General features: G+C 51.9%; 12 protein-coding genes across 12 annotated transcripts; 5 read left to right on the top strand and 7 right to left on the bottom strand.

Moving 5' to 3' along the window:
• Positions 1-160: 160 nt before the first annotated feature.
• On the bottom strand, positions 161-2,465 carry An02g03520 (uncharacterized protein; the record flags this gene model as incomplete). The annotated part of the gene is made up of 5 exons (XM_001399451.3): positions 161-202; positions 261-1,954; positions 2,041-2,142; positions 2,251-2,359; positions 2,445-2,465. The coding sequence occupies 5 exons, from the start codon at positions 2,463-2,465 to the stop codon at positions 161-163; spliced, it is 1,968 nt and encodes a 655-aa protein (XP_001399488.1).
• Positions 2,466-2,681: 216 nt separating this feature from the next.
• An02g03510 (uncharacterized protein) lies at positions 2,682-4,134 on the bottom strand (the record flags this gene model as incomplete). Its single annotated transcript, XM_059746187.1, has 5 exons — positions 2,682-2,779; positions 2,810-2,968; positions 3,137-3,170; positions 3,213-3,665; positions 3,739-4,134. 5 exons carry the CDS (start codon positions 4,132-4,134, stop codon positions 2,682-2,684), a joined length of 1,140 nt encoding a protein of 379 aa, XP_059605122.1.
• A 434-nt stretch (positions 4,135-4,568) lies between these two features.
• Positions 4,569-5,517, bottom strand: An02g03500 (hypothetical protein; the record flags this gene model as incomplete). Its single annotated transcript, XM_059746186.1, has 5 exons — positions 4,569-4,783; positions 4,866-4,961; positions 5,024-5,083; positions 5,184-5,221; positions 5,303-5,517. 5 exons carry the CDS (start codon positions 5,515-5,517, stop codon positions 4,569-4,571), a joined length of 624 nt encoding a protein of 207 aa, XP_059605121.1.
• Positions 5,518-5,635: 118 nt separating this feature from the next.
• Positions 5,636-7,204, top strand: An02g03490 (uncharacterized protein; the record flags this gene model as incomplete). The annotated part of the gene is made up of 4 exons (XM_059746185.1): positions 5,636-5,836; positions 5,877-6,245; positions 6,303-6,879; positions 6,948-7,204. 4 exons carry the CDS (start codon positions 5,636-5,638, stop codon positions 7,202-7,204), a joined length of 1,404 nt encoding a protein of 467 aa, XP_059605120.1.
• Positions 7,205-7,451: 247 nt separating this feature from the next.
• On the top strand, positions 7,452-8,870 carry An02g03480 (uncharacterized protein; the record flags this gene model as incomplete). The annotated part of the gene is made up of 3 exons (XM_001399447.1): positions 7,452-7,640; positions 7,690-7,743; positions 7,812-8,870. 3 exons carry the CDS (start codon positions 7,452-7,454, stop codon positions 8,868-8,870), a joined length of 1,302 nt encoding a protein of 433 aa, XP_001399484.1.
• Positions 8,871-9,084: 214 nt separating this feature from the next.
• On the top strand, positions 9,085-10,189 carry An02g03470 (hypothetical protein; the record flags this gene model as incomplete). Its single annotated transcript, XM_059746183.1, has 5 exons — positions 9,085-9,087; positions 9,239-9,413; positions 9,585-9,669; positions 9,868-9,942; positions 10,051-10,189. The coding sequence occupies 5 exons, from the start codon at positions 9,085-9,087 to the stop codon at positions 10,187-10,189; spliced, it is 477 nt and encodes a 158-aa protein (XP_059605119.1).
• A 407-nt stretch (positions 10,190-10,596) lies between these two features.
• An02g03460 (uncharacterized protein) lies at positions 10,597-12,058 on the bottom strand (the record flags this gene model as incomplete). The annotated part of the gene is made up of 6 exons (XM_001399445.3): positions 10,597-10,629; positions 10,691-10,822; positions 10,877-11,438; positions 11,508-11,663; positions 11,800-11,885; positions 11,993-12,058. The coding sequence occupies 6 exons, from the start codon at positions 12,056-12,058 to the stop codon at positions 10,597-10,599; spliced, it is 1,035 nt and encodes a 344-aa protein (XP_001399482.3).
• Positions 12,059-12,551: 493 nt separating this feature from the next.
• An02g03450 (uncharacterized protein) lies at positions 12,552-13,972 on the bottom strand (the record flags this gene model as incomplete). Its single annotated transcript, XM_059746182.1, has 3 exons — positions 12,552-13,074; positions 13,118-13,191; positions 13,292-13,972. 3 exons carry the CDS (start codon positions 13,970-13,972, stop codon positions 12,552-12,554), a joined length of 1,278 nt encoding a protein of 425 aa, XP_059605118.1.
• Positions 13,973-14,161: 189 nt separating this feature from the next.
• On the top strand, positions 14,162-14,837 carry An02g03440 (hypothetical protein; the record flags this gene model as incomplete). The annotated part of the gene is made up of 2 exons (XM_059746181.1): positions 14,162-14,218; positions 14,532-14,837. 2 exons carry the CDS (start codon positions 14,162-14,164, stop codon positions 14,835-14,837), a joined length of 363 nt encoding a protein of 120 aa, XP_059605117.1.
• A 2,386-nt stretch (positions 14,838-17,223) lies between these two features.
• Positions 17,224-17,501, bottom strand: An02g03430 (hypothetical protein; the record flags this gene model as incomplete). Its single annotated transcript, XM_059746180.1, has 2 exons — positions 17,224-17,366; positions 17,435-17,501. The coding sequence occupies 2 exons, from the start codon at positions 17,499-17,501 to the stop codon at positions 17,224-17,226; spliced, it is 210 nt and encodes a 69-aa protein (XP_059605116.1).
• Positions 17,502-18,861: 1,360 nt separating this feature from the next.
• On the bottom strand, positions 18,862-21,839 carry An02g03420 (uncharacterized protein; the record flags this gene model as incomplete). The annotated part of the gene is made up of 3 exons (XM_001399441.1): positions 18,862-20,011; positions 20,065-21,610; positions 21,665-21,839. 3 exons carry the CDS (start codon positions 21,837-21,839, stop codon positions 18,862-18,864), a joined length of 2,871 nt encoding a protein of 956 aa, XP_001399478.1.
• Positions 21,840-22,646: 807 nt separating this feature from the next.
• An02g03410 (uncharacterized protein) lies at positions 22,647-24,167 on the top strand (the record flags this gene model as incomplete). Its single annotated transcript, XM_001399440.1, has 1 exon — positions 22,647-24,167. One exon carries the CDS (start codon positions 22,647-22,649, stop codon positions 24,165-24,167), a length of 1,521 nt encoding a protein of 506 aa, XP_001399477.1.
• Positions 24,168-24,221: the final 54 nt, after the last annotated feature.

Here is a 24,221-nt window from a genome sequence, read left to right as displayed (position 1 = left end):
TATATTCATCCAAACGAAAAGGAAGAAGACGACAAAAGGAAACACCCCCAACGCCCTTTTTTGGAACACCCATGTTTCATGACCACTATGTGTATCGAGTACTGTATTAAGAAGAAGGGACTTCGTCTCGTCATCGACCGTCCAAATCCGGACGATGCCTTTAACGACGCTGGGTCTTGCCAATGGTACGCTTTCCGGTGTACTGAAGAAGAAGTTAGTATACTACATTGCAGGATGATCAGATAGGTGCAAAAACTTACCAAGTGCTTGGGCAGAGAGGCGGTCGTGTGACGATCGGCCTCTCCCTGTCTTGCCATCCGGTTCATCTTCTTCTGACCCAACTTGGCCAGGCGCTCGGCCTTGGTGCGTGCCTGATCGTCGACAACACCATCGTCGCGACGGTTTGTCGCAGCCTGGCTGCGGAGACGGCCCTTGGCCTTGGCGATGGCCTGGCGAGGGTCCGACATGTCCACATCCATAGCGTCGTCCATGTCCACATCGCGGGTGGTCGTGCGACCACGGACCTGGCTTTGCGAACGGGCACGGGAGGAGGCAGCATCCACATCGTAACCAGCCGCATCCAGAGCATCCGACATCTGGGACAGCTTCTTGGCCTTGGCGCTGCGGGGAATGGGAGCCCGGTTCTTGAGAGACTTGCGCATCTTGGCGTCGTTGCGCATCAGGGTCCGCTTCTCGCGGATCAGATCCGCCTTCATACGGGTATCGGCATCCTCCACATCTTCGACACTCTCGTCGGACTCGTAGTAGCCATCGGCTTCCAGCTTCTCCTCCTCTTCCTCCAAGGCAGCCAGCTTGGCCTCGATCTCGGGGTCGACAAAGTCGTAGATGTTCTTGCCGTTCCAGACCTCGGGGATCTTGTCGTGCTTCCACTCGTCGTCGGCCAGATCGTAGGTCTTCTTGAGATCGATGTTGTAGACACCAGCACCACCGTTCTCCTCCTCGAGATCCCTCTCCAGTTTGCGGCGGTTGGGGTCGTCCTTGTCGTACTTCTTGAGCGTCTTGACGGCCTCAGGAATGAAGGTCTCGCGCTGCACACCACCCATGGGCTGAGCAACGTGGATACGGGCAAGGACGTCACCCAGACGACCACCAGGGGTACCGGCGTTGTTGGTTCCGGACTTGAGTTTTTGAGCCACTCTCTCGGCGAGGAGCTTGTCACAGGCGGCGTTCTTGACAGCAGTCACACCCTCGGTGGTGGTGCAAGACAACTGCAGAAGCTCGACATCGCCCGACTTAAGGACATTCTGGAGCTCTTGCTGGTATTCGGGCTCCAAGTCCTCAGGACGTCTCACATCAATCTTGTTCACGACAAGGAAAACAATCTTGTTGGCGAACAGGGGCTTGATGCTGTGGAAGAGCTTGATCTGATCGCCAACAGAGTAACCGCACTGCTCGGACAGATCCATGAAGTACATGACCGCGGACCGAAGATGGGCAATGGCGGTAATGGACTGCATTTCGATGGTGTTCATCTCTTCAAGAGGGTGGTCCAGAATACCGGGGGTATCGATGGCCTGGAAACGCAGGTACTTGTAGTCAAAGTGACCGACGAACAAACTCTTGGTGGTGAAAGCATAAGGCTGAACGTCGACGTCGGCACGGGTGATGCTGCGCAGGAAGCTGGACTTTCCGACGTTGGGGTAACCGCAGATCAGGAGGGTGCGGGTGTTGGGGTCGATCGAGGGCAGACGACCCAAATGCTGACGGACCTGCTCAAGGTAGACAAGGGGGTCCTTGAGACGCTTGCAGATGGTAGCCATACGACCCAGGGCAGCGCGCTTGAGCTGCTTGCACTGGAACAGAGACTGGGCATACTTGATCAGGCGGACGTAGTCGCGGGAGACCGTTTCGATAAGATGCTTAGCAGTCGAAACCTGACCCAGAGCGATTCTGAAATGATCGGCATCGTAGAGGGTGTTCATCAAATCCTTGTCTGGGAATTGTCAGGATATGTTGTTGACCGAGAACAGCAAAAGAAATGGTGGGGTTTGGAGCTTTGAAAGCAGGCAGGCGACTTACGGAAAGGATGAATATCCTGCAGTCTGGGGAATCCATCGAGGATGGCCTGGAACTTTTCACAGAAAGTCTCCTGGGTGTATTTGACCTTTCTGGTGTAGAAGCCTGTGGGCAGAGAAGAATTTTAATTAGTTCAGCCCGAATATTTCTGATTTGCCGCTTTGGGAGCAAGCTTGTGCATCCCGCACAGATTCTGAAGAACCCAAGACATACCGCGAATACGACTGATGTTGAACCCAGCACGGATCTGGGTAGGAAGCTGTCGCTGAGTGCGACTGAGGACGATGTCCAGGAATTCCTGGCTCGTGGGCACAGGAGCGATCTAATCAAGCGGTGAAAAAGAGACGTCAGATCGAATGTTTTTGCGACCGGTTTGGCTGGATCGGGGATCAACGAGGAGCACTCACATCTTTCCACGTCGTCTTCATGATGGGCACCGGGGATGGAGTCGATACAGCAGGCGACTCTTGAACAAAAACCCCGTGGTTAGTAAATAAGAGGTGGACAAGCGCAAATCTGCGTTAGAGCGATAAAAGAAAAAAAAATATTCCGGGCGGTCGGAGGCAGATTTTGGCGGGCGGTGAGCGCCGAGTCAATGTGGGGAATTTCCCCCCTTTGGGAGTCTCACTGGCAACTGCGTGCTTCTAGGCGAGGCAGCCAGCCAGCCAGCCAGCCAGCAGCTGTTGGGTACTTACGCATATTAGTCGATTATATTTGATACTTTCAAGTCTTTGAACCATGTCTATACCATATATTCATTTACACTGACTACCGGGGACTATGATACAAATATGCCTGCCCTGACCAAACCATCCGTGGTGCTTCAATCCGGCCATCATAATACCAGCATCATCATCATCTGTCCCTAAACCCTCGTAGCCCGACAAAACGCCGTTGCTTTTTATCATGAACCCACCAGTAAGACCGAATCCTGTGTAATCCATAGCATGCGTCATATAAAATGGGGTAGTGTTAAAAGAGATCAAGAGAAACGAACAAAACGTGAGAAATCGAAGACAACATAAGGGGGCGAACATAAGATATAACACCATGCCCCAGAGATGCAGTAGCATTTAAGAACAAACCCACGAGCGCTTACTCCTTGGCGAACTCGAAGACCTGGGGACTGTCAGCTCCGAAATTATGCAGCAATATACATGCCGAAGGGAACTTACCATGTTCACCCAGCCACCACCGCCGAATTGGCAGTTGCTAGGACCGCGGTTCTCAAAACCAAAAGACTGATAATAGGGCACCAGAGGGCCATGCGCAATGATGGAAATGCGATCGGCGATTTGCGCATCCTTGATCCTCTGGATATATGCCTTCATCAATGTGCTGCCAACTTGCTTGCCCTGATGCTCTGGCAGTACGGCGAGAGAGTGGATGGCAATCGTGCTGCCGTACTCGTCATGACCAACAGTCTCTCCATCCTCCACAGTCATGCGCTCTTCCTGCCACTTCGGCGGGAGCTCCATAGACTTATCCGTCACCACCGGGTTCGAGGTTCTCGTGGCGATGACATGGCCCACCAGCGTCGGGCGAGGCTTAGGCTCGCCCTCCCCGAGGATTGGAAGAGTAAACAAGCCGAGACATAATTCCGGGCATCTGCTCAGGCGATAACGAAACTGTGAACCCAATTAGCCCAAGCTCCAACCAGTTTGCTCGACTGGCGCATAGCATCCAACATGTCACCCATACCTTTTCGCGCGAGCAGCGCTCGTGTTCAGGAAATGCCTCCTCGACCTTGACGCAATCTTCGACGTTCGACTCAGTGAGAACCTGCACGAACGGGTGCAGCTCATCCAACTTGGTGCGTTGGTGGACGGGTGGGCGACGGAACCAGTAAGGATATTCGTTGATATCGTCATGGTCCACAGCGACATATTCTCCTTCAACTTCTTCCTCTTCGTCGTCGTCATCCTCTTCAATCTCAGCCTCTCCTAGAGGCTGGCCATCGGCGTATGAGAACTCTGCGCGCTCTGCGCGGCGGGACAAGTCGCTTGCGGTAGCAGGCAAGTCGTAGCTTTCCGCATTTGATAACGGCTTAAGCCCGTTAATGGGTTCCTGGTAGTGAGAGTTGGCCTGGTCCGACATGATGTAGGTAGGTATTCACGCGAGCTGAAGAGTAGTGGGGCAATAGAAAAAGCGATGGCGCAACACTCGGGCCAGGGAGAAAGAAAAAAACGAAGGGTGAAAAGACAGGCAACGTGACAACGACAGAATCAAGGCCGAGGGTTGACCGGAAGGTAAAAAGACGGGACGAAAAAGGGAATCGAGGGGTACGAAATGCTCGGGAAAGCCTAGAAAACCGGGTGGGGATCGATTTAGCTTAATGCGGCCGATAAGCCTCGGGGGGGGGGGTCAATTCACGCCAAAGCTGGCAATGGTTCACAAAAGTGGTGGAGTTGGGGAGAGAGAGAGAGAGAGAGAGTTTCAAGCAGGCAGGAACTGGCGATGACTCGAGCTGGGCAGGCGTCAAGGAGAAACGGGGGCCTTTTCTGGAACGCGCAGACAAGGGAGTCAATCAATCAGTCAGTCGCGCAGGCAGAGTTTGTGTGCGATTGAGATTGCATTGAGCGAGGGGGTGGATTTGGTTTGGTTTGCCACACGCGGAGGGAATGCGACAGATCTCCGGTAGGAGTGATTGGCTGGGGGTGGAGTGTCTGGATGATTGAAGGACTTTCCTCCCCCAGACCTAAAATCTGATGCCAATACCCATCGTCGTTTGGTGTGACTCTGATGGCTGTTTCATCTCTCTCGCCTATCTACTTCCCTTGAACCTTTCAACCTCATTTCCTGTGAGGACCTTCATTGCCAGCACTGACCTTCAGCTGGCAGTGCGATGGGCGGGCAATACCGGACAGGTACTGATAAAGGCTCCTGCAGGTCATGGCGGTACTGTATCATTACACGTCCATGCTCTCGTGCAATGCACGTTTCTGACTTGTAATTGGCTGACTTCTATTGATGGGGGCCGCGTTACCGTGGAGGTTACCGATACGTACATGTTTAGACTGGCTCTTTGGACGTCCCCATCTTGTACCTCAATCTATCACTTGTAACCTTCAAGGTATCCATGATTTCCTATAATAGCAATTCTGCATAAATCTATCTTGCCATACTCAACGCTGTCTGATGCGTACCGATGTAGTGACTGGCTGTGCTGTCAACAGCTTCTACCCTGCTGTTTTCTCCAAATCATGGCATCATCATGCATGGAATGCAACGTTGGATTCCTTCCGACACGAGGGGCTGAAGACACCACTTGCACAACAGACCCTGGCATCCGGGCCTGCTATGATTCTTCAGCTTAGATGCAATCTGATAAGCTTGCCAGGCTATCGGATCCAAGCCCCTGTCGACGCTAGCAGTTATCGGAAACGAGGCACAGACACTCCGCTGCAGTCCGTCGGCGCTTCTGTCCAATGCCGACCAACGCATCGATGAGCTGGCAGACATTCTTATCTCAACCGCCATACTAGATACCTTTAATGCAGATATAAATTCAGCATCGATAGTAACCTAGTAACCTAATATATTTGTCTGCTTTGTCTGCTGAAGCGATTTGGACTGGTCACCGTTCTCTCGTATCAAGATGGCCAAACCATTCCCTGTTGATCATAGCTTGACATCCTTCTGGCGGTCGGAGCCTGATCCCTTGGACAACTTTCGCTCTACAGAGTCACTCCCAGAAACGAGTGACATCGTGATCATTGGTGCCGGCTATGCGGGAGCTTCGACTGCTTATCACTGCCTCGAGCGCAGCCGACTCGTATCAGCAGAACAGCCTTCCATTGTGATCTTAGAAGCACGGCAGGCATGCTCGGGAGCAACAGGGCGCAATGGCAAGTACCCAATCGAAGTCATTCCTAGGCTGCTTGTCAATATTAATGCATGGCGGGTCCTGCCGTGTAGGTGGTCACTTGAAGCCTGATGTCTTCAATCGAACCGGTAATCTGGCCAAGGAGCACGGGTTAGAGGCGGCGGCCGAAGTCGCTGCGTTCGAGATGGAGCATGTTTCCGCTATTCAGGAACTTGTTGAAAAAGAGAAGATCGAATGCGATCTAGAGGTAAACCGAGTATGCGATGTCCAATTTGACAAAGACCAGCTTGCAAAGGTCGAGGCCGGGTACGATTATCTTGTCTCTGAGGGCGTGGAAACGATCAAGGATGTCGGATACACTCCGCCTGAAATGGCAGAGAGCGTAGGTCGCATTCTACATTATCTACACACCCGGGACGACACGGCTTACATCGCCTAGGTATCCGGTGTAAAGGGGGCCTTGGCTTGCTTCAGCCAGCGTACCGCCCGACTCTGGCCGTATAAGTTCATTATACATCTCTTGAAGCAGGCCGTGTCAGCCGGAGTAAACCTTCAGACACACACGCCTGTCACAAAGGTGTCTGACGTCCCGGATGATGAAGGCCGATGGACGGTGACGACAGATCGAGGCTCAATCCGCGCCAAATGGGTCGTCTTCTCTACAAACGCATACACGTCGTCCATTGCACCCGAGTACAAGGACAAGATCATTCCGGTGCGAGGATTCTGCAGTCGCATTGTGGTGCCCAATCCACCTCCATCGCCGCTCGAACGCTCGTATATGCTGCGATTCAATGGCTGGCATTATGACTACCTCATTCCCCGTCCAGATGGCAGTATTATTGTAGGAGGAGCGAAGTCGACCTTCTATTACCAGGACCAAGACAGCTGGTACAACAATACCGACGACAGCCGAACGGTCGAGGCGGCAGTGCGATACTTTGACAATTATATGCAGAGACACTTTCATGGGTGGGAAAACACGGGAGCATATACAGACCGGGTCTGGTCAGGAAGTATGTATCCTATCTCGCATGCTGTTCGTGCTTGTAGTATAAAATCGTACGGTGCTAACCTGAACAAGTCATGGGATATAGTAGCGACTCGCTCCCACACGTCGGGCATATTCCAAACAAGCCGGGGCAACTCATAGTGGCCGGATTCACCGGACATGGGATGCCGCAGGTCTTTCTCTCAACTCGGGGCATCGCACAGTTGATTGTCGAGGGGGTTACGTACGAGCAGACGGGGCTGCCGCGTCTATTCAAGACAACAACTGAGCGGTTGCAGAGCCAGAGAAACAACATCTTACCCCTTCCTGTGGTAGGAAGCAAGCTGTAGGATAGCAGTAGGGCCGAACCATGGTAGCACTAACAAGAATCATCGTATCCAGAATGAATCCTAGACAATGATCAAGCCTATCGTATGGTTAAAGCGAAGTGCAGGATAAGCATCGAGGGGAATAACCTATACAGCATTCTCACCGCCTTCGGCATCTCCTGCGGGCATCGGAGTCTCGCCCACGGGGTTCTGTAATTCTTCCCCATGTCTATGGGCTCCTCCGCTATGAAGAGGAGTCAATGACACGATGCCCATCTGCATCGAGTGCTCCTACCCGGTCTCTCATTTATACAGCACATACAGTCGCGCCGATGACCGATCCCTGGGCAAAGGAGTGCGTCTGACGCAATGTCCGCGCTGCCAGCGGTTCGCGGACAAATACGTCGAGCATGATTTCGTCGTGATCTTCATTGATCTCGTCCTTATCAAGCCGCAGGTATGTGAATTGCACGCATAGGTAATAGTCTCGCTGACGGATTATCAAGGTGTATCGCCATCTGCTTTTCAATCGGCTAGGGGGAGACGACAACCAATTCGATGTAAGCGCACGCTATCTACGTCCACCTACGACATTGCAGACTGCGACTAACACATCTCATTTGCTCAGCGCTCCATAATCCGTCTAGGGATTCTACTACTCCTATTTGACGTCTACTTGACATGGGCACGGATTGAGAAATCTCCATCACTCGCAACCACCTTCCTTTCGCGCGCGCCCATCATCGTCCAATACCTCTTCTTCCTGAGCCTGAATGCGCTGGCGACTCTTGCCCACCACCTTACCATCCGTCTTCTGGCATCGATCCTGGCCCCAACGCCCCGCGGATATATTGGCTCTTCTCAGCATGGCAATGCGACAGAGGCGCCTATCTTCTCCAATCCCTCCACACCCATACTCCCATCATTCCCGTCGCAGACCAACAACAGCCAAACGCAGCTCTCGCCTACGCCAGCATCGACACTGAGTCCGCCGAAGCTTACCCCACAAGGCTCCTCCAACGATGTATCAACAGTAGCGAGCGCTTCAGGCAGTGACATCCACCACCTCCCTCCTACAACCCCACAAGGATCTTTCACCACCCTCCCACCACCTCTCCGACGTGCCTCCACCGCCCCAGCACAAAGCATCAGACCCCTTCCGCCCCCCTCACCAGCCAGCCCAACCGCTATCAGCACCGCCTTGCTTGTCAGCAGTTGCGCGAAGCTCTTCCCCATCCTTCTGGTCATATGGGGCCCGGACGGCAGCGGAAATGCGTCCAATGTTTCCGGCTCTAACAATACTTTGCTCAGCGCCGGTAGCCAGACAACCGTCATGCAGCAGACATTGGATGGCAGCGGCCTCGCTCCCACGGCGACCCTCACCGCAGCTCACCCGACTGCCACGGGGACTTCGTCTCTGCCTGGTTCGTCCTCGCTGCTGGAAAGTCTTCTCAGGATTATGCCCGAGTCTGTACCTACCAGCTATCTGGCTAGCTTTATTGACCTGCTTGGACCGCTACTCTCTCTGGGCGCGGCGGACACGCATCTCGTGCTGCTAAGCAACATCGAAGCATTGTATATCCTGCTTGGGTGCGGGTACCTGCGCGCGGTGGCATTAGCAGTGGCAGGGTTGGCTGCTCGGTGGACTGTACAGAGGGTGATATTGGGGGCAGTTGGAGTTGGTTAATATTTCTATAGAGGAGAGCATATTACTAAATACATAGACATAGCATCTTGATATACCATACCATACCATATACTCACTACACAGTAGTGAACATCTACACCAATCCCAACCCCACAGAGACGGTCGATAGACAAATAGGTATTGAAACCAAGCGAAAGAACAAAACAAAAAAAATATAGTAGCGTAGCTATACAGTAATCCCACATTTTATATCATGGTATCACCTCCCTCCCTCCACTTCACCCTCAGCCACATCTCCCCCACGGCCAGGGCATAGGCCCCTTATTCCACGCATCCCCTGGTATTTAACTATTCAACCACATCCCATCCCAGCCACATCGCCCTGAAACAGCCTCGCCTCTTCACAGGCAAACAGCAAAAAAGCATCAAACTACTGCGGTACCCTCCCCGGCCGAATATCCGCCCTCTTTGGCACGATCAACGGATGCCACTGCGCCAGGAATGTAATAGCTACAAAGCAATACCAGTTAGCCACGCCCTGCCAAAGCCACAGAGTAAGAGCGAAAAGGGAATCAGTGTTAGGTTCGACATACCCCACATCAAATAACAACAAACGAAAGAAAGCACGAGCGTGCTGCGGAAGACACTATTCCATTCCCAAAAGACAAAACGTCAGTAAACACAGCACCTCTTCGATTGTATTAAAGGTGGGAAAGAGGATGTATAAAACGCACGTCTGATTCTCCCCCTTAGGACTAAAGATCCAAGCCAGGACGGAGGCAACAACCACGAAGATGAGGCCGATGATTAAACTCCAGCTGTATTTCCAGAATATCAGGTTAGTGTATGTTTTCATTTAGCAGTATCATAGCCATGATGTCTTTCTTATCCATCACTGGGAGAGCGCATGGAAAGATATCCAGTCTATAGAGAGGTACCAAACATGACATACCCGTTCGCCATTTTGCTTTCTTGCTCCGATCGATCGATCGAGTATATGGTTCAGAGATGATAGGTGTTGTGTCGTGTACAGCAGGTCCAGCCTTGCTGTTTCTGTTCTCTTTGTCTCTTGCTTGCGAGGTGTAGGTCGTGGATTTGAGGACCGGTGGAGGTAGGTAGCTAACTAGCTGGGTAGCTGACTCGCTGGCTGGCTGGTGAAACGGCGCGAATGCGGCTTTCGAGAAGTCGGTCGTCTGTTTGATTCGCTGGAAGAAGGTAGGGTCGCAGTAGTAGATGGAGGACGGGGCTCAGACTGGATTGTCGCGCAGCTAGCTGGTCGGAACGGGGGACGGAGTTACGTGGTTATCGAGAGGGAGGTTATCGGCGGAGCTGCGCCGCTGCTCGGGATTGATGCCTGAGGCAGAACTCATCATCTGGAGATGGGTTCTGGCTATGCGCTGCAGAAGGGAATTCGACATTATTATTTTGATGGGTTTGTTTTGGACAGGGGAGTTTATGTAATGGGAAGAAGAATGATGAGACTAAGACTAGCTGACGCATGCACTTGCGCAGGGTATTTTCGAGGAATTCTGTAAAAGAGACATCTGGGCTAGTAGTATAGTAGGCGAATGTCATACTGTATCAGTCTACGATATACACTGCACAATTTACACTTCAAGCAGTCAATAACCCACGTATTCACACATCGAGGGATATAGAACAATTTCGCAAGACAAACAGGGTGAATCAAACGAGGCTAGTTTCCAATAACAGGCGGCAACAAAACGACACGAGACAATGGCGACAAATTCCAGCAACAACCGATTTAAGCGCCCTCACGGCTCTTACGGTAGCTGGCCTGCAGGAAGATGCCAATTAGTCACGATGAAACACCACCTGTGAATATTGATCGATCATACCTCTTGCTCAACCTGCAAGCCATCGACAACAGGAGCCAGCTCGCTGAGTATCTCGTAAGACCGCTTGTGGTACTCTAGCTGCGCCGCGATCAAGTCGGCCAGGTTCCGCAGAGGTTCCGGGGTATCGAGGACCTGAAAAATCCTGTCAGTCTTTACACTTTCTTCCACGCAGACGAAGCAACGTACGTTCTTCATCACGCTCACAGCCTCCTCGGTCTGTCCGACGAACTCATCCTCCGCCTGCTCAATCTCCGCACGAGCCTCCTCGCTCAGGCTGTCCCAGTCACCCCTGACTGCGGCCTTCTTGCTTGCCTTGATCGAGTCGAGCATAAGACGAGCGTTCTCGACGTTCTTACGTGCCTTCGCCGCGAACATCAAGTTCGTGTTAAGAGTGGTGTTCCAGCCAGCCAAGAAGCGAGATTGGATCTGAGCATCCTGGGCCAGACGGGCCTCGCCCACCTTCTCCGATGCCAAAGCGTACTTCTCCAGCGCAGTGGCCAGAGGGTCCTCACCGTGCGAGCTCTGCGCCAGAGTCTGGGAACCTGCCAGAGAGGCGCGGGCAATAGCGTGGTTAAAGGTCTTGGGCTGCGGCTTGGCCGAGGGAGGGGCAGTCAGGGCAGCCTGAGCCTCGGCGGGAGAGGAGGCCTGGGAAAGGAGCTGGACCTTCTCGCTGATGGTGCGGCCCATGTCGTTGAAGGATTCGCGAATGTTGGGCGGGTAGTCATACGCCTCGTTGGAGTATTGGGAACTGCATGTGATAGGGCCAACATGTTAGGTGACTGAGAGATGAGAGGTTACGGGGGGAAATATTACGCACGTCACTTGAAGGAGCTTCTGGTGGACAATCTTCAGGGCATCCACCCGCTTCTCCAGCTCGATGTACTCATCGGGAAGTTGAGTCCGGTCGTCGGCCTGGCCGAGCTGCTCCTTGATCATCTGCTGAGTGCGCGCAGCAAAGGGCGAGAAGCTCGCGCTATTCGATAAGACATAGCATGTTAGTATAGATGCTTGGGTTGAAGTCTTGGCTGTATGACAACATCGGAGTGCCGCTGGAGATGCGGACAGTCTCCTAATCGGAGAAATTATTGCGGAGGGGAACAGTATCTCACCTGAGGTTCTTTCCGAACGCCTGGAACTTATCCATGATGTAGTTGGACACTAAGTCTCTTGGGTTTCCGAGTAAAGCACGATATATCTAATTTGAATACAAATGCAGGAAGTCTGCAATAGGAGGGTCAGAGAGAAGATGGTGTTGATGTGCAGATCGCGGAGTCGAGGCCACTTTCCGTTCATTGGTGCGACACCGCCTTCGTATCGCTGGTAGCGCCACGGTTTCATGCCGGCATGAGCTAGGCACCCAGGCAGCATCGCTATCTTAGGCTATAATCAATGTGGTCAGTGTGGACAGTTCTACTTTACTACCAAGTACCACACTTCTACTCTTTAGACAAACTCTAATGTGCGCAGCACTGGTCACATTTCTTGCATTGGCTAGGTCCAGAGAAGGCCTGGTAAGTATTAAATAGGGTCTAAGCACACAATCCACACAACAAACTCAGGAACAAGAGCTAAATAACGCGCACAAGCCCATGAAACAAACAAGAATCCCATTGTCGTTATCGTCGTCGTGAAAGTATGGCGTCAACCGCACCGATCGAATCATAGTACAAGTCGTCATCGCAAGCAAACTGGTATAGTACAGATGAAAAATAGGAGACACCGAAATCGTTAAGGAAATAGCTGAAAGTCGTAAAAATGCTCCCCGAGTCCGCATTCAGCTACCCGGATCAAGTCAACGTCGCCATCATCGCTCGCATGAGCCGTGAGCTCGGGCCTATGAATATCACTTAGAATCCGCACTTCACCGCTTGCGTCGGACAAGGCTCATCCTACCTCTGCGATCCTTTTTCACCTCGAGGATCTCCTCTTCTTCGCCGTCGCCAATAATCTCCGTGTCCCGGATCATCTCTCCACCGCCACGTCGCTCGATTTGCGTGTATTCCCGCAGATCGTCATCGCTGTCTCGCGGGCGTACAACGATGGCAAGTGGGCCGGACTGAAGCTTAGTGGACTGCGCTCCATCGTCATACCGCTCAATTCTACGCACGGGCGATGACCGACGGCGAGGGCGACCCTGGACCGACACGTTTCGTGTCCGAGAGACCGTCCTGGTTATTTTCTTTTCCTCCAGCTCGCCATGGTGGTGGTGATGATGGTGATGGCGCGACCGCGACCGGTGCCGGGATGGAGATGGCTCGATGAGCAAAGTCTCATGGCTCGTGCGGGGGGTGTAACTCTCCATAGCGATTCGTTCCACTATGCGGTCGCGCTGTCTGTCACGGACGGGTGAGGGTGAGGAAGTATGCTTATAACGTGCTTCCAGACTGTCAGCACCATTGCTCTCTTGATGGCAAGCACGTGAAGAACCTACTCTCGGTCATGCGCTTCATCTCACGACTTCGACTGATGACCTCGTCGATCTGCTCCTTGGAAAGAGCAACCTGGATGATGATCATTTTTCCCTGCAGCCACGGTCAGCGTTGGACAAGGCCCAGGCCATGTTTCATTCCAGCTCGACTTTGTATCCATGAATATACACACCTCTTCCTCATACGGATAGCCAAATTCGCGGATCGCGCTGGTGTGAACCAGTTTGCGAGGCATACGAGTTTTGCCTTTCCGAGGATACGGTTTCTCCACGTCGACTTCCTCTACCATTCTCTCACGAAACCGACTCACTGAGCGACGTGGGCGCTCGACAATCCGATCCCGCTCACGGAACTCCCGGTACTCTTCGTCGCCATAGTAGTCTGGTTCCGCAATTCGGATTTCCTCGTAGTAGTCGGGCGAACGGACACGGTGGAAAGAGCCCCGTCTTCGCATTGGCGGGGGACTAGGAGGAGCTCTAGGCGGGTAGTCGCTATAGTAATATTCATCGATCTTGCGTGTTGGGCGGTCAAAAGTGTCCAGGGAAGACTGCCGGCGCAGAAGGCGCGGGCGCGGGGGAGGGCTCTCGGCATGGCGGTAGGTGACCAGCGGACCTGGGGAGTAGGCTAGATGCTCATCCTCGTAGAATATTTCGGAGCGACGGGCAGGGGGACCGTATCGCTCCTGTTCCTGAAGGCGATATTCGAAGCGATCATCCTCTTCGACACGACGGGGGCGCTCGAGTACCGGGGGTCCACGTGAACGGTGACGGTGACGGTGACGCTCACGTTCCCGCGAATAGTGGTCCTCGTCGAGAGCCCCAGTAGAGCGACGGTAGTCGCCGTATCGAGACATGTGTGATATGTTTGGATTTGAAGCAGTGGATGACCTGGTAGGGAATACTAGAGGGAAAGGAACTGACTGCAAGCGAACCGTGGGTGACGGCAGCGGCTGACTGGGGCGGGCCGTTGATTAAAATATGGCGGGGCAGGGTAAAAAGAAAGCAGAACCGTAGATGTGAGAGATGGATTTGCGACAAGAGCGATGACGTCGAGGCTGTTTGCTGAACCGTGTATGAGAGTTGTTAAAGAGTCAACTAATGTAGATCTTCTTGTGGAGTGCTATGTGTTATTCCAGTTCCTCTTGGGGTGGGGGAGGGACTGGCTTTTGTATAGAAATGTCTGGATTGCAATGCAGACAAAATCCCCTACTGATAAATACTGTTATCTACATTGAAAAATAAAAATATCATCTACAAAAAAATGCGAAACAAAACCCCAGCAGCGTGACGTTAGCGGAGATACCGCAAAAAAACCGCCAAACCGCCAAACCACCAAAACACAGCCAAAGTCCCCTGTAACTTACGCAGATCAGGCGGGCCCACGTGTATGCGTCTGGTCCTGATTATTCTTAGCCATTCGCCACGGTCCCTCGCCTTCTTTCGTTTCTTCCTCCGGCTGGCTCTTTTGCTCTCTCGCCCTCTCCGTCAGCCCCGATTCTGGTCTGCACCACTCCTCTCCGGGGCGTAGACAGTGCAGGTCTGTCGGTCCAGCTGTCCTCTAGCAGTGGCTGCGTCATGCATCACGCCGCTGCGGGAGGGTGCAAATCCTACCCGGATGGAGCGTCTGTCTCTTTAGCTGCTGGGCCACTAGCCACCCTGCACGACCCCCCGGCTCGATCTTGTGCCCAGATAGTTTCAACAAGGGGAGTTTCATCCTAAGCGCATGCTGTTGGTAGGCCAGAACTGCTTCAGGGGAGCGGTTATTCGACCCAATAACATTTGCCTCCACGCATAGTTGGTAGCCTTGCGATGTGATACTAGTGTGATGGACCGAACACTTCGGAGAATTCCAGCTTGCCCCGACACCACTTACGTCTCTCTGGCATTCAGATACCACACCCACCAGTTGAGACCCATGTTGGGTCTCACTGGCGATGGGGCGCGATGATTAATTGGTTCCATGGAGCCTCCGTCCAGTGTGGACTACTGCATTTGGTGATAATCCCCCTTCATCACGATAGAGAGGTCTAATACTATACCTCTTGAGTGGCCTGATACTCACTCAGATATCTGGAGCGGATTGCAACTGACCAACTGTACATCGACCGGATCGCCCGCCAGCAACACTATTGGAAACTCAATTAAGTTAACTCTCCACTTGTACACGGCTTTCTTACTGCTGGCGAATTTACTTTGTCTGTTTTTCACTGATCCACTGCGGGTTTCGAACGATCTCGACTCAGGGTAAGTGACTCGTGAGAAGCTGATGAGTACCTGAGATGATCTGGTATGAATGGACACCCAAAAGAATTACAGCGGGGCAACGTGAGGGGGAGAAGACTGTGTTCGAGACTAATGTTCTCGGAGATCTCTAAGAAAGTCAAGGATCATTGGTGCCTTCCTAAACACAAGGAGAATAAACGGATGCATTTGATTCCCAAAACGGAGTACACCATTAGTGACCGATGTCTTTGCTGGCTGCAGACTCGACGTCAAAAATAAAGCCATGGGGGGCGCGCGATAATGGCAAGCCTAGCAAGGGCTTAAGCCCGCCTAATCTGCACTAATGCGGAGCCAACGAGAACGAGGCCGAAGCCATCTCCCCCAAAAACAAATCTAGTCTGGTGCTGCCAACTGTCGTCTGCGCCAAGCCTCCATCCAGGCAAGTCACCTGCACGCCTCCTCAATGGCTGCTATCGTCGGGTACTCACCACTCACTGCTCTCCCATTTCCCTGTGTCTTTCTCCATCCTGGGCAGATCGCTTCGGGTCTAGACTGAGCTCAGGGATGTGCCCTGACCCCACAGTCTGCAGTGCCTTTGATTTTGATTTGATCGGCCCGATGATGGATACACTTGACATACTACTATTTCGGTTGATACTATCAACAAAACCTTGGACAATGCATAGTCTCCAGGTCATAATTGCCTTTCTCCTAGGAGCTCATGATCCGCATTGTACGAGCTCAACCGGTCGTCCTTTGTGTCTTCCCCGGTAGTCCGACTTTCATAATCATCATTGGTCGGAAGCGATATCCCTCCCATGGGCTAATGTCCGTTCGTATAGCTATTTTCCGCTTAAAGCAAACTTCCTAGGATTTACCGGGTGAGTGCATGCCGTTCTTGCATGGTCTTATCATATTGATACCTAATGCTGGATATCCACCTTCCGTGGAGCCGGCAAATGGAGGGGGTGTCTCAATTGAATGAAAGCTGATCTCAGCAGTGTGTGCCCATACGTATTCGCATCCAAGTGTTGCACTGTCGCAAACAATCTACACAAGAGCGGTGAGCGTGGGCAGTGTTCCAGCTGTCCCCTATCAACAGGGCCAAAGTAATTCGAGGCCCTCTCCGGAAGTCTTCGGAGTGCAACCTCATCGTGCAAGATAATCCGTCCCTGATTTCGCGTTGTCAAAGGGGAAGCGTGGAGTGGAGGTGGGTGCTACCCATTACCTTCCTGGTGGCTTACCCTGTGCCATGACTCAGAAAGGTACGTATGCTCTTGCCCACGAATTCGGCCGAGTTACCTACGTGATGCTCTCGGGATTCCTAATATGGGATAATGGGTAGATCGGGCTCCTCTGGAATCTCTGAGCCCAACGTGTGAATACTGATAATGGAATAACCCTGGATTATAAGCTAGAAAAAGAAATTCATGTCTCGAGCCGAGTCTGGCTGCTCTCGCACAGGCCCGGCTCGTTGCGTGTTGCTTTAAGCGGTCAATCGCATTAGCTGTCAAGCATTGTTGTCAAAGATATTCGAGCACCGTCTCAGTCTGTCATGGCCATTAGCAGCTCCCTTGTCATCAGACAATAGTCTTTACGACATTTGTCGCGCTGGTGATGAGTTCGAAAGAAGGGTTTGGACCCTCGTTTCTTAGCACCAAAGTAAACCAAGCTTTGGCTATCACTACTACTCATACCATGATTTAGCTTTTGAATTGGCGTGTTAGCTTGCACTCACTCGAATCCCTGCTAGAACAATGACAGTTCTGCCTCCGCCTCTAGTTTCGCTCACCACAGCTTTCATTATCTAATATCCACCCCCAAGCGTTCTCAAAGAGCCAGGAACGCTTTCTAAAGACTTTAGCCAATTTCAACTCCCTTTCTATTCCCAGACCTGGTCGCTACTATCTTCATCAGGAGTCCACTTAACACCTAAGAATAGTACTAGTACGACAGATATATACTTGAAAACTGGTATCTTCATCTTATGACCATAAGACCTTACTACCACTTCATAACGAATGTCTACAAGTCGAGTAGTAGTACCTCGAGATAGAAACAGAAAGACTGGAATCCATCCCTTTGCCTCCCACCTTTCATGCTACTCGCCGATTCTTCTCTCGAGACAAAGCCAATGACACCTTCTTCTAGAATCTTCATGATTTCTTACTCTCAGTCCAATAGTAGGAAAGGGATATGTATTGGGAAGTTCGAAACATCCTAATTGGGCAACTCGTTGGGTCATGAGATACATATAGATTGATTCACTGTCGACATAGTAGTAAATACTGTTGCTTCTCCATATAATCAGGTTGTAAAGTCTACCAGGAAGAATGACATAAAATGAATATAGTATCATAGTATATACCAAGAATTGGTACTATTGTTAATTGTAGTCACGCCTACAGCTTTTCGCATCTCCCATTTCCTTAACCTGTTATCGACCTTACAGTACTACTACTTAGTTCTGATATTGTTTTTGGGCGGGTTTCAGGGTCTGCATGGCATTATAGCATTTACCGAAGGCATGATTAGTTCAATCATTTGTAGTGTTTAGCGCCTGGGCCTAGTCTGAAGTTCATTAATAAGTATGCAATAGTTCTAAGACAAGGACAGATCATATCTGGCAACCAAACTAACAGGGATTATATCATGGTGTGCCCGGTAGTAGTAGTATATTTTTATTATCGTGCATAAGACTGTCACACTAAATCGTCTGCACATCAACTTCCAACCAACTGGACATGACCATCACAGCAAACAAGAAAAGCATTCCTAACTGAAAACCTGAAACAAACGACCAAGATACATGGTAATCATTAATCAAAATCAGCCCTTACTACATGTTTCTGGAGCAACTTCTTTTTGCTTTTCTAGACTCGGTCTCGAACAAGAGGAGACAGAAATGGAGAGATCACATCTGGCCCGACAGTTGACTAGTGCATGCATATGCACGTGCAGGGCCATGCGAGGAATCAGATCCCGCCAGGTGGTTCAGAAACGGTCTTTACCGAACCAGAGCACCATGGAAATGGGCTGTCAGCCTGCGAATACAAGCGGGAGACGAGATCAGCCTTCTGCAGGGGCGGTGCGGATCAGTGGCGCAATGCATTCGACCGGTCCTGTATGTAATTCAGAGGCCGGTCGAGCCCATGCAGGGTGGTGGCGACATTCATTTTTTCGAGGTGGATACATCACATACCGTGTACTCAGGCTGCGTTGGAGGGCTTTGTGCGACGAACCATCAGTGTCTGTGACTTTGACAGCGGCAGCTCCGTAGTAAGTCTCGAACGGTGTGGACACAGCACAATTCAGATGTCATGCTGTCGTCGGTGACACCTTGATGACAAGGAATAAACATGTTGCCATGGTTGCATCAGGAGCCCTTGTCAACAGAAATTGATAGATCGTGTGGTTTGACGTTGACTGACAACGTTTCTACTGACTTGTAATTCAGGCCCGGAATCTATTGGCCTGTGCTTGAATGAAACCTTGCCAGCCAGCAACTACTACTAAGTACTCATACCCGATCCTCGATTGAGAGGTTCAGTACGTCATCTTCCAAGCTTAGAATTCCCATGGCCCAGCCAGCTTCTTCCGGGCGTCTGGCGATGGTGACGAAACGCCTTTCGCCGGGATTACCCAAGGAACTCTCTTGAACGGGTGGTGTCCACGTTGAGGCCCGTTCGTACTCATTCGTGTCTTTCCGCTCATACGGAGGACCACGACCTTGTTTCGCAGCGACTCTCCATGCATTCTCACAACTGTTGGCTATAGATTCGGACGTCTTCCAACCACTTTTTCGGGAGAGGCTGCGCAGCCTTGTTACGACCCAATCTCGTTGCGCGGGGTCTGTGTATTGGATTGCTGAGAAGAAGATCGGCACGGTCATCTTGATAAGACAAGATCCGAGTGTTGGGCTCAAACTCCCGGCATCTAAATGAGATACTTGTGAGTTGTAGATCCCAGCCGCGATTCTTCCAATAGCCTGTGAGTACCCTGCCGTGGTTGGCGCTGCTACCTTTGCAGATACCATCATGGCGGGAGGCATCGATGGATGTAAGCGATGTAAGAGAATTCGTCCGGTGAGGTAATATCCCCACAGAACAGCTATAGTATGTGTCCGATACTGCAGAGCAAGCCCGAAAGGAGACGATATCGGAGTCACACTGTCGGGAGGCAGAGGCATGAAATACGGACCGAGAGCGCTCTCAAATGTGTCGAAAGCCGTTAACATACTTTCCCACTCAACCTCAGCTTCTTCGTATGAGCCGTTCTCGGCGCCTTCATCGTCGTACTGGCCATGATGACGAAATTCGACAAAAGCAGGTGGAGGATGTCTTGGTCCTCGGGACGGAGCCATGCCATAGAACGGCGGACCAGCCGTTGGCGCACCAGACGGAGGCTGCACAGGGCCACCGGCCGACGGTCTTGTTTGCTGGTCCAGCATTCTCCCTGTGAAACGAGCCATAAATCTAGCGAGCCTGGAATCAGGTCGCCACTCTGATCCCGTAGTCTCCGTTGTTCTCAGCTTCCGCTTTCTGTCACGAACACCAAAATTTGCCAATCGTCCTAGTAAGAGCCACAGATGATCCGCAGAGCCATATATAGCGTCCAGTCGACCCATTCCGGCGCGCGGGGGACAGTGTCCCCATTGGGAGTACGGAATGCTGCTGCTGTCAGTCTGATGTTACACCAAGGAAAAATTGGGGATGCTACTGACAATAACGGCCCGCCACTAATAATGCTCTGGATGACATCCTGCTGTAGATACCACCAGTAGAGATCGCACTGGATACGAAAATTTTCAATGTCTTTCTTAGTAAAATGTCTCTCGGGGCGAGAGCTGGCTTGGCCATCATCGACGTGTCCGAACTCATCGTAACTCACAGCTCGGCCAATAAGACTGCCTATCAGATCTTCGTCGATGTCATGTTCTTTTTCTGCGAAAGGATCATCTTCCGAACCATAGCTGATTGAAAATAAGGGTTCCACTATGGAAAGACTGGAGGATTCCTTGTGATGTCGCTCCGCCCATACCCTGCGCCGCTGAGCCCGCAGGCTACGGGTCATGCCAGCAAAGTTAATCTCGCGCACCAGCTGAGCCGACCCTGCGACATGACTATTCCACTTGGAGTGGTCGGCCCCCATTACTTCGTAGTATCCCAGCAGAAGTGTAGCAGCTAGGGTACTAATCTGCTTGCGTCGCATGGGTAGGCCAACTGCGACACCGACTCTTCTAAGCGCATAATGATAGTGCTTCAGAGAAACTGTTGGCGGGGCCTGCTGCAGGTAAGAAATATGTAGGCTGCTCAAAGCTAGGATGGCCTGCAGTAATGGCTGATTCTCCAAGGCTTTTAGAGGAAGCGTATAGGTCCAGAGTCCCTGTTGTGCCATTGGGACTGGGGAACCCAGCATGGTGGAAGGATCAATTGGATGCCGCTCAAAAACGGATAGAGTTGGCCCGGTAGAATGGATGAAATGCAAGAAAATGCGTGCTGTTTTGGGATTGTTCAGTGGAGAGGATCCAAAAGTTGGGGAATATGAAGTAAGTATGTTAGGCTCATTCAGGTATGTGGTAAAAGTTCGAAGCTGCTGCTGGTCGCGATTAGCGGATGCCATGATAAGGCTGAGCTGATTGTAATCTTGTGCCAACGTCTGCTCATGGCTCTCCTCGTCTGTATCAAGATCGTAGTAATCGTCTTCGCGTTCTTCTTCAACATTTGAGAGTACCTGATACGAGGTTGGATATGTGAATCTTCCGCCGGGTGCCCGGGAAGATGTGTGCGGATATACTATGCCTGCATCAGTCGGATAGCGCAGCTCTAAGCCAGCTGACCGTTGTTGGTCCAGAAAAGCCAAGGTGTCTGCCGGCTCGCGGAGTACTGGATAGTCCTGTTGCGACAGAGTATCTGACTGCAGTTGGAACGGAGCGGCGCTCGGCGCCTGAAACTCATCAGGCGCCGCGGTTGTGACTGGCTGGGGAGATTGTTCCAAATTTGCGGTTGCAACGGGCTTTGGAGCGAGAACCGGTTGGCCAGACCAGGCTTGCCTTTGCTGGGAGACAGCATCATTGATATCCTCACTGGGAGGTGGCACATTGAAGGTCTGTGAACTGATGGCTGCCGGTTGCGAGGTGGTACCCGTAATGCCCAATGGATCCTTGAAGACTAGACGCGGACCATAGCCTTTGCATTCGCGCTTTGACTTGATACAATTGTTACAGATGGGCTTCTCTTCGCCACATTTTATGCGACGTTGCCGGCAAGCTATTAGGGCTAGTAAGCTCAGGTTGCTCAAACACGCTCACCGGAGAGACTCACTTAGACAGCCAGACTTGGTGCGTTTCTTAGGTACTTTCTGAGTAGATCCACTGCCCGAAACCGCCGTCGTGGAGTCTCCCTGCACTTCCGCCGAAGTGTCAGGACCCGGCGCGGCGTTTGGCCCACTGGCAGATGGGTCCTGTAGTGATTTCCGGGTTTGGTCGGTTGCTTGCATGGCGGTAGGGAATTGAGCGCAAGTTCGTTTCCATAGTCACAAGACAGCAACCGATAGTCTGTAAGGCGTCTGGGCTAGGTAGCGAGTCAAGGATTCCGATGTGGAGACTCATAGCCTGTGGGTGTAAAGAAGAGCAGCAGCGAATAAAGCTTGGGAAGATCCAACGGGGAAGTTCTGCCGCCCGGCCGCTGCGTCGTGTGATTGGCCGAAATCCATAGATTGAGCACCTCAGGCAGTAAGGCTGCCCCGCTGGATGGAAAGTTAGGACATCTTCACGATGCGTGTTGAAACAGTCGATATCGAAGAACAGGTCATAAAAATGATGATGTTCATTGTTAATGACCATAAGCAGCTACCTGGTGCTGCCTCTGCCTTCGATTGGAACTAGTTTAATCTTCATGATCGAATGATCGACGGATAGCCATGGCAGTACCATGTTACCATGAGCATCGATCGCGGTGCAATGCAGCCACCAAAGGAAGATCAATCACAGCAACAAAGACTTTAAGAGTTGTTATATAGTCCCGAACTAGGAGGCTGAGACTCACCTGACTGTCACAACCCCAGATCGCAGTACATTCCAAAAAGGGAATGGTGTACTGTAACCAACTATTCTGACCGCCCTCAGCCGACACGGCAGAAAAGCCGCCCGCTGCCATTCTCCGCCTTTTATTGCCAGAAATTTTTGGGATTTCTCCTCACCGTTCACGCCAATATTCCCGGTCTAGAACCACCAGATAATTCCTTAGGGAGAGACGAGACATTGGGAAGAGTCTTGCAGCGAAGCTTTTCGCTGAGAACACTATCATGTTCGCCGTCCCAGGCTGGTCCCTCGAGACCTCTGCTCTCAAGCAGCAGCAGGCCGAATCTTCCCAGAAGCAATCTTCGTCCAAGAGCTCGACTGGGGCTAATAGCACCCCTATCATCAGTCGGGACAAGAAGCGCAAGCGCGAAGATCATGTCACCAAGGGTAACGTGGATGAGATGTACCGTCGGCATATTGAGGGCCAGAAACCGACTCCCAAGGGCCAGAAGCAGAATGCGAACAACAATGGTGTGAAGGCTGATAGGAAGTCTAAGAAGGGTGGAGATGGCCAGGGAAAGCAGAATCAAGTGACGAAAAATCAGCCCAAAGACGAGAAGACCGAGGCTACCGGGGAGGAAGGAAAGCCTGCCAACAAGAAGCAGAAGAAGAACAAGAACAAGAACAAGCAGCAAGAAGGACAGCAAGAAGTCTCAACTGAAACTCCAGCCGCCGAGACCCTGCCTGTTGCTCCACCGAAAACAGAAGCCATTCTTACTCCTCTCCAACAAGCTATGCGACAGAAGCTGATCTCATCCCGTTTCCGCCATCTGAACGAGACGCTGTACACGACACCCTCTGCCAAGGCCTTTGAGCTTTTCAGCGCGAACCCGGAATTGTTCGACGAGTATCACGCAGGCTTCTCTCGCCAGGTCAAGGAGTCTTGGCCTTCCAACCCTGTCGATGGCTACATCAGGGCCTTCCGCGGTAGAGGGGCAGTCCGTGGCCCTCCCAAGAAAGGAAAGCCCGATAACAAGCGGAATTCCGCTCTCGCCCTTCCTCGTCGGCCCAACGGACTGTGCACCATTGCTGATCTTGGCTGTGGTGACGCCCAACTCGCCCGTGCCCTGTTGCCTTCCGCCCAGAAGCTGAACCTCAAGCTTCTCAGCTACGATCTCCATGCCCCCGAGGGCTCTCCGATCACCAAGGCAGACATCTCCAACCTCCCGTTGGCAGACGGCTCTGTTGACGTGACTGTCTTCTGTCTCAGTCTGATGGGCACCAACTGGGTCTCCTTTGTGGAGGAAGCATGGCGGGTCCTGCGCAGTGACGGCAAGGGCGAGTGCTGGGTCAGTGAAGTCAAGAGTCGCTTTGGCAAGGTGCACCGCAAGAAGGCACAGATCGGAGCAAAGAAGCCTCTCAGCAAGTCAGAGAAGAAGAAGCTCAAGAAGAAGGCTGGTGATGATGAAGGCTCAGACGTGGATGATGCAGATATCTATGCTGAAGACGCTCGTCCGGCCGACAATGACGACGAGACGGATATCTCTGCTTTCGTGGAGGTGTTCCGCACACGAGGCTTCCTTCTGAAGCCCGAGTCAGTTGACAAGTCTAATAAGATGTTCGTGAAGATGGAGTTTGTCAAGGCGGGTGGTGCTCCTACGAAGGGTAAATATGCCTCGACGGCAGGCGCGGGTGCTGGTCCTGGAAAGAAGAGGTTCATTGACAGATCTGCTCTTGCTGACAAGGGGATGACCGCAGAGGAAGAGGCTGCTGTTCTCAAGCCTTGTGTCTACAAGATCCGGTAGATAGCTGTGATCGGAACTTGAGTGTTACAATTACTAGCCATCTGTATATACTAT

The sequence above is a fragment of the Aspergillus niger genome (assembly GCF_000002855.4).
Source record: "Aspergillus niger supercontig An02".
In the NCBI taxonomy this organism is placed as follows: domain Eukaryota; kingdom Fungi; phylum Ascomycota; class Eurotiomycetes; order Eurotiales; family Aspergillaceae; genus Aspergillus; species Aspergillus niger.
This window is presented reverse-complemented; position numbering and strand designations above follow the sequence as displayed.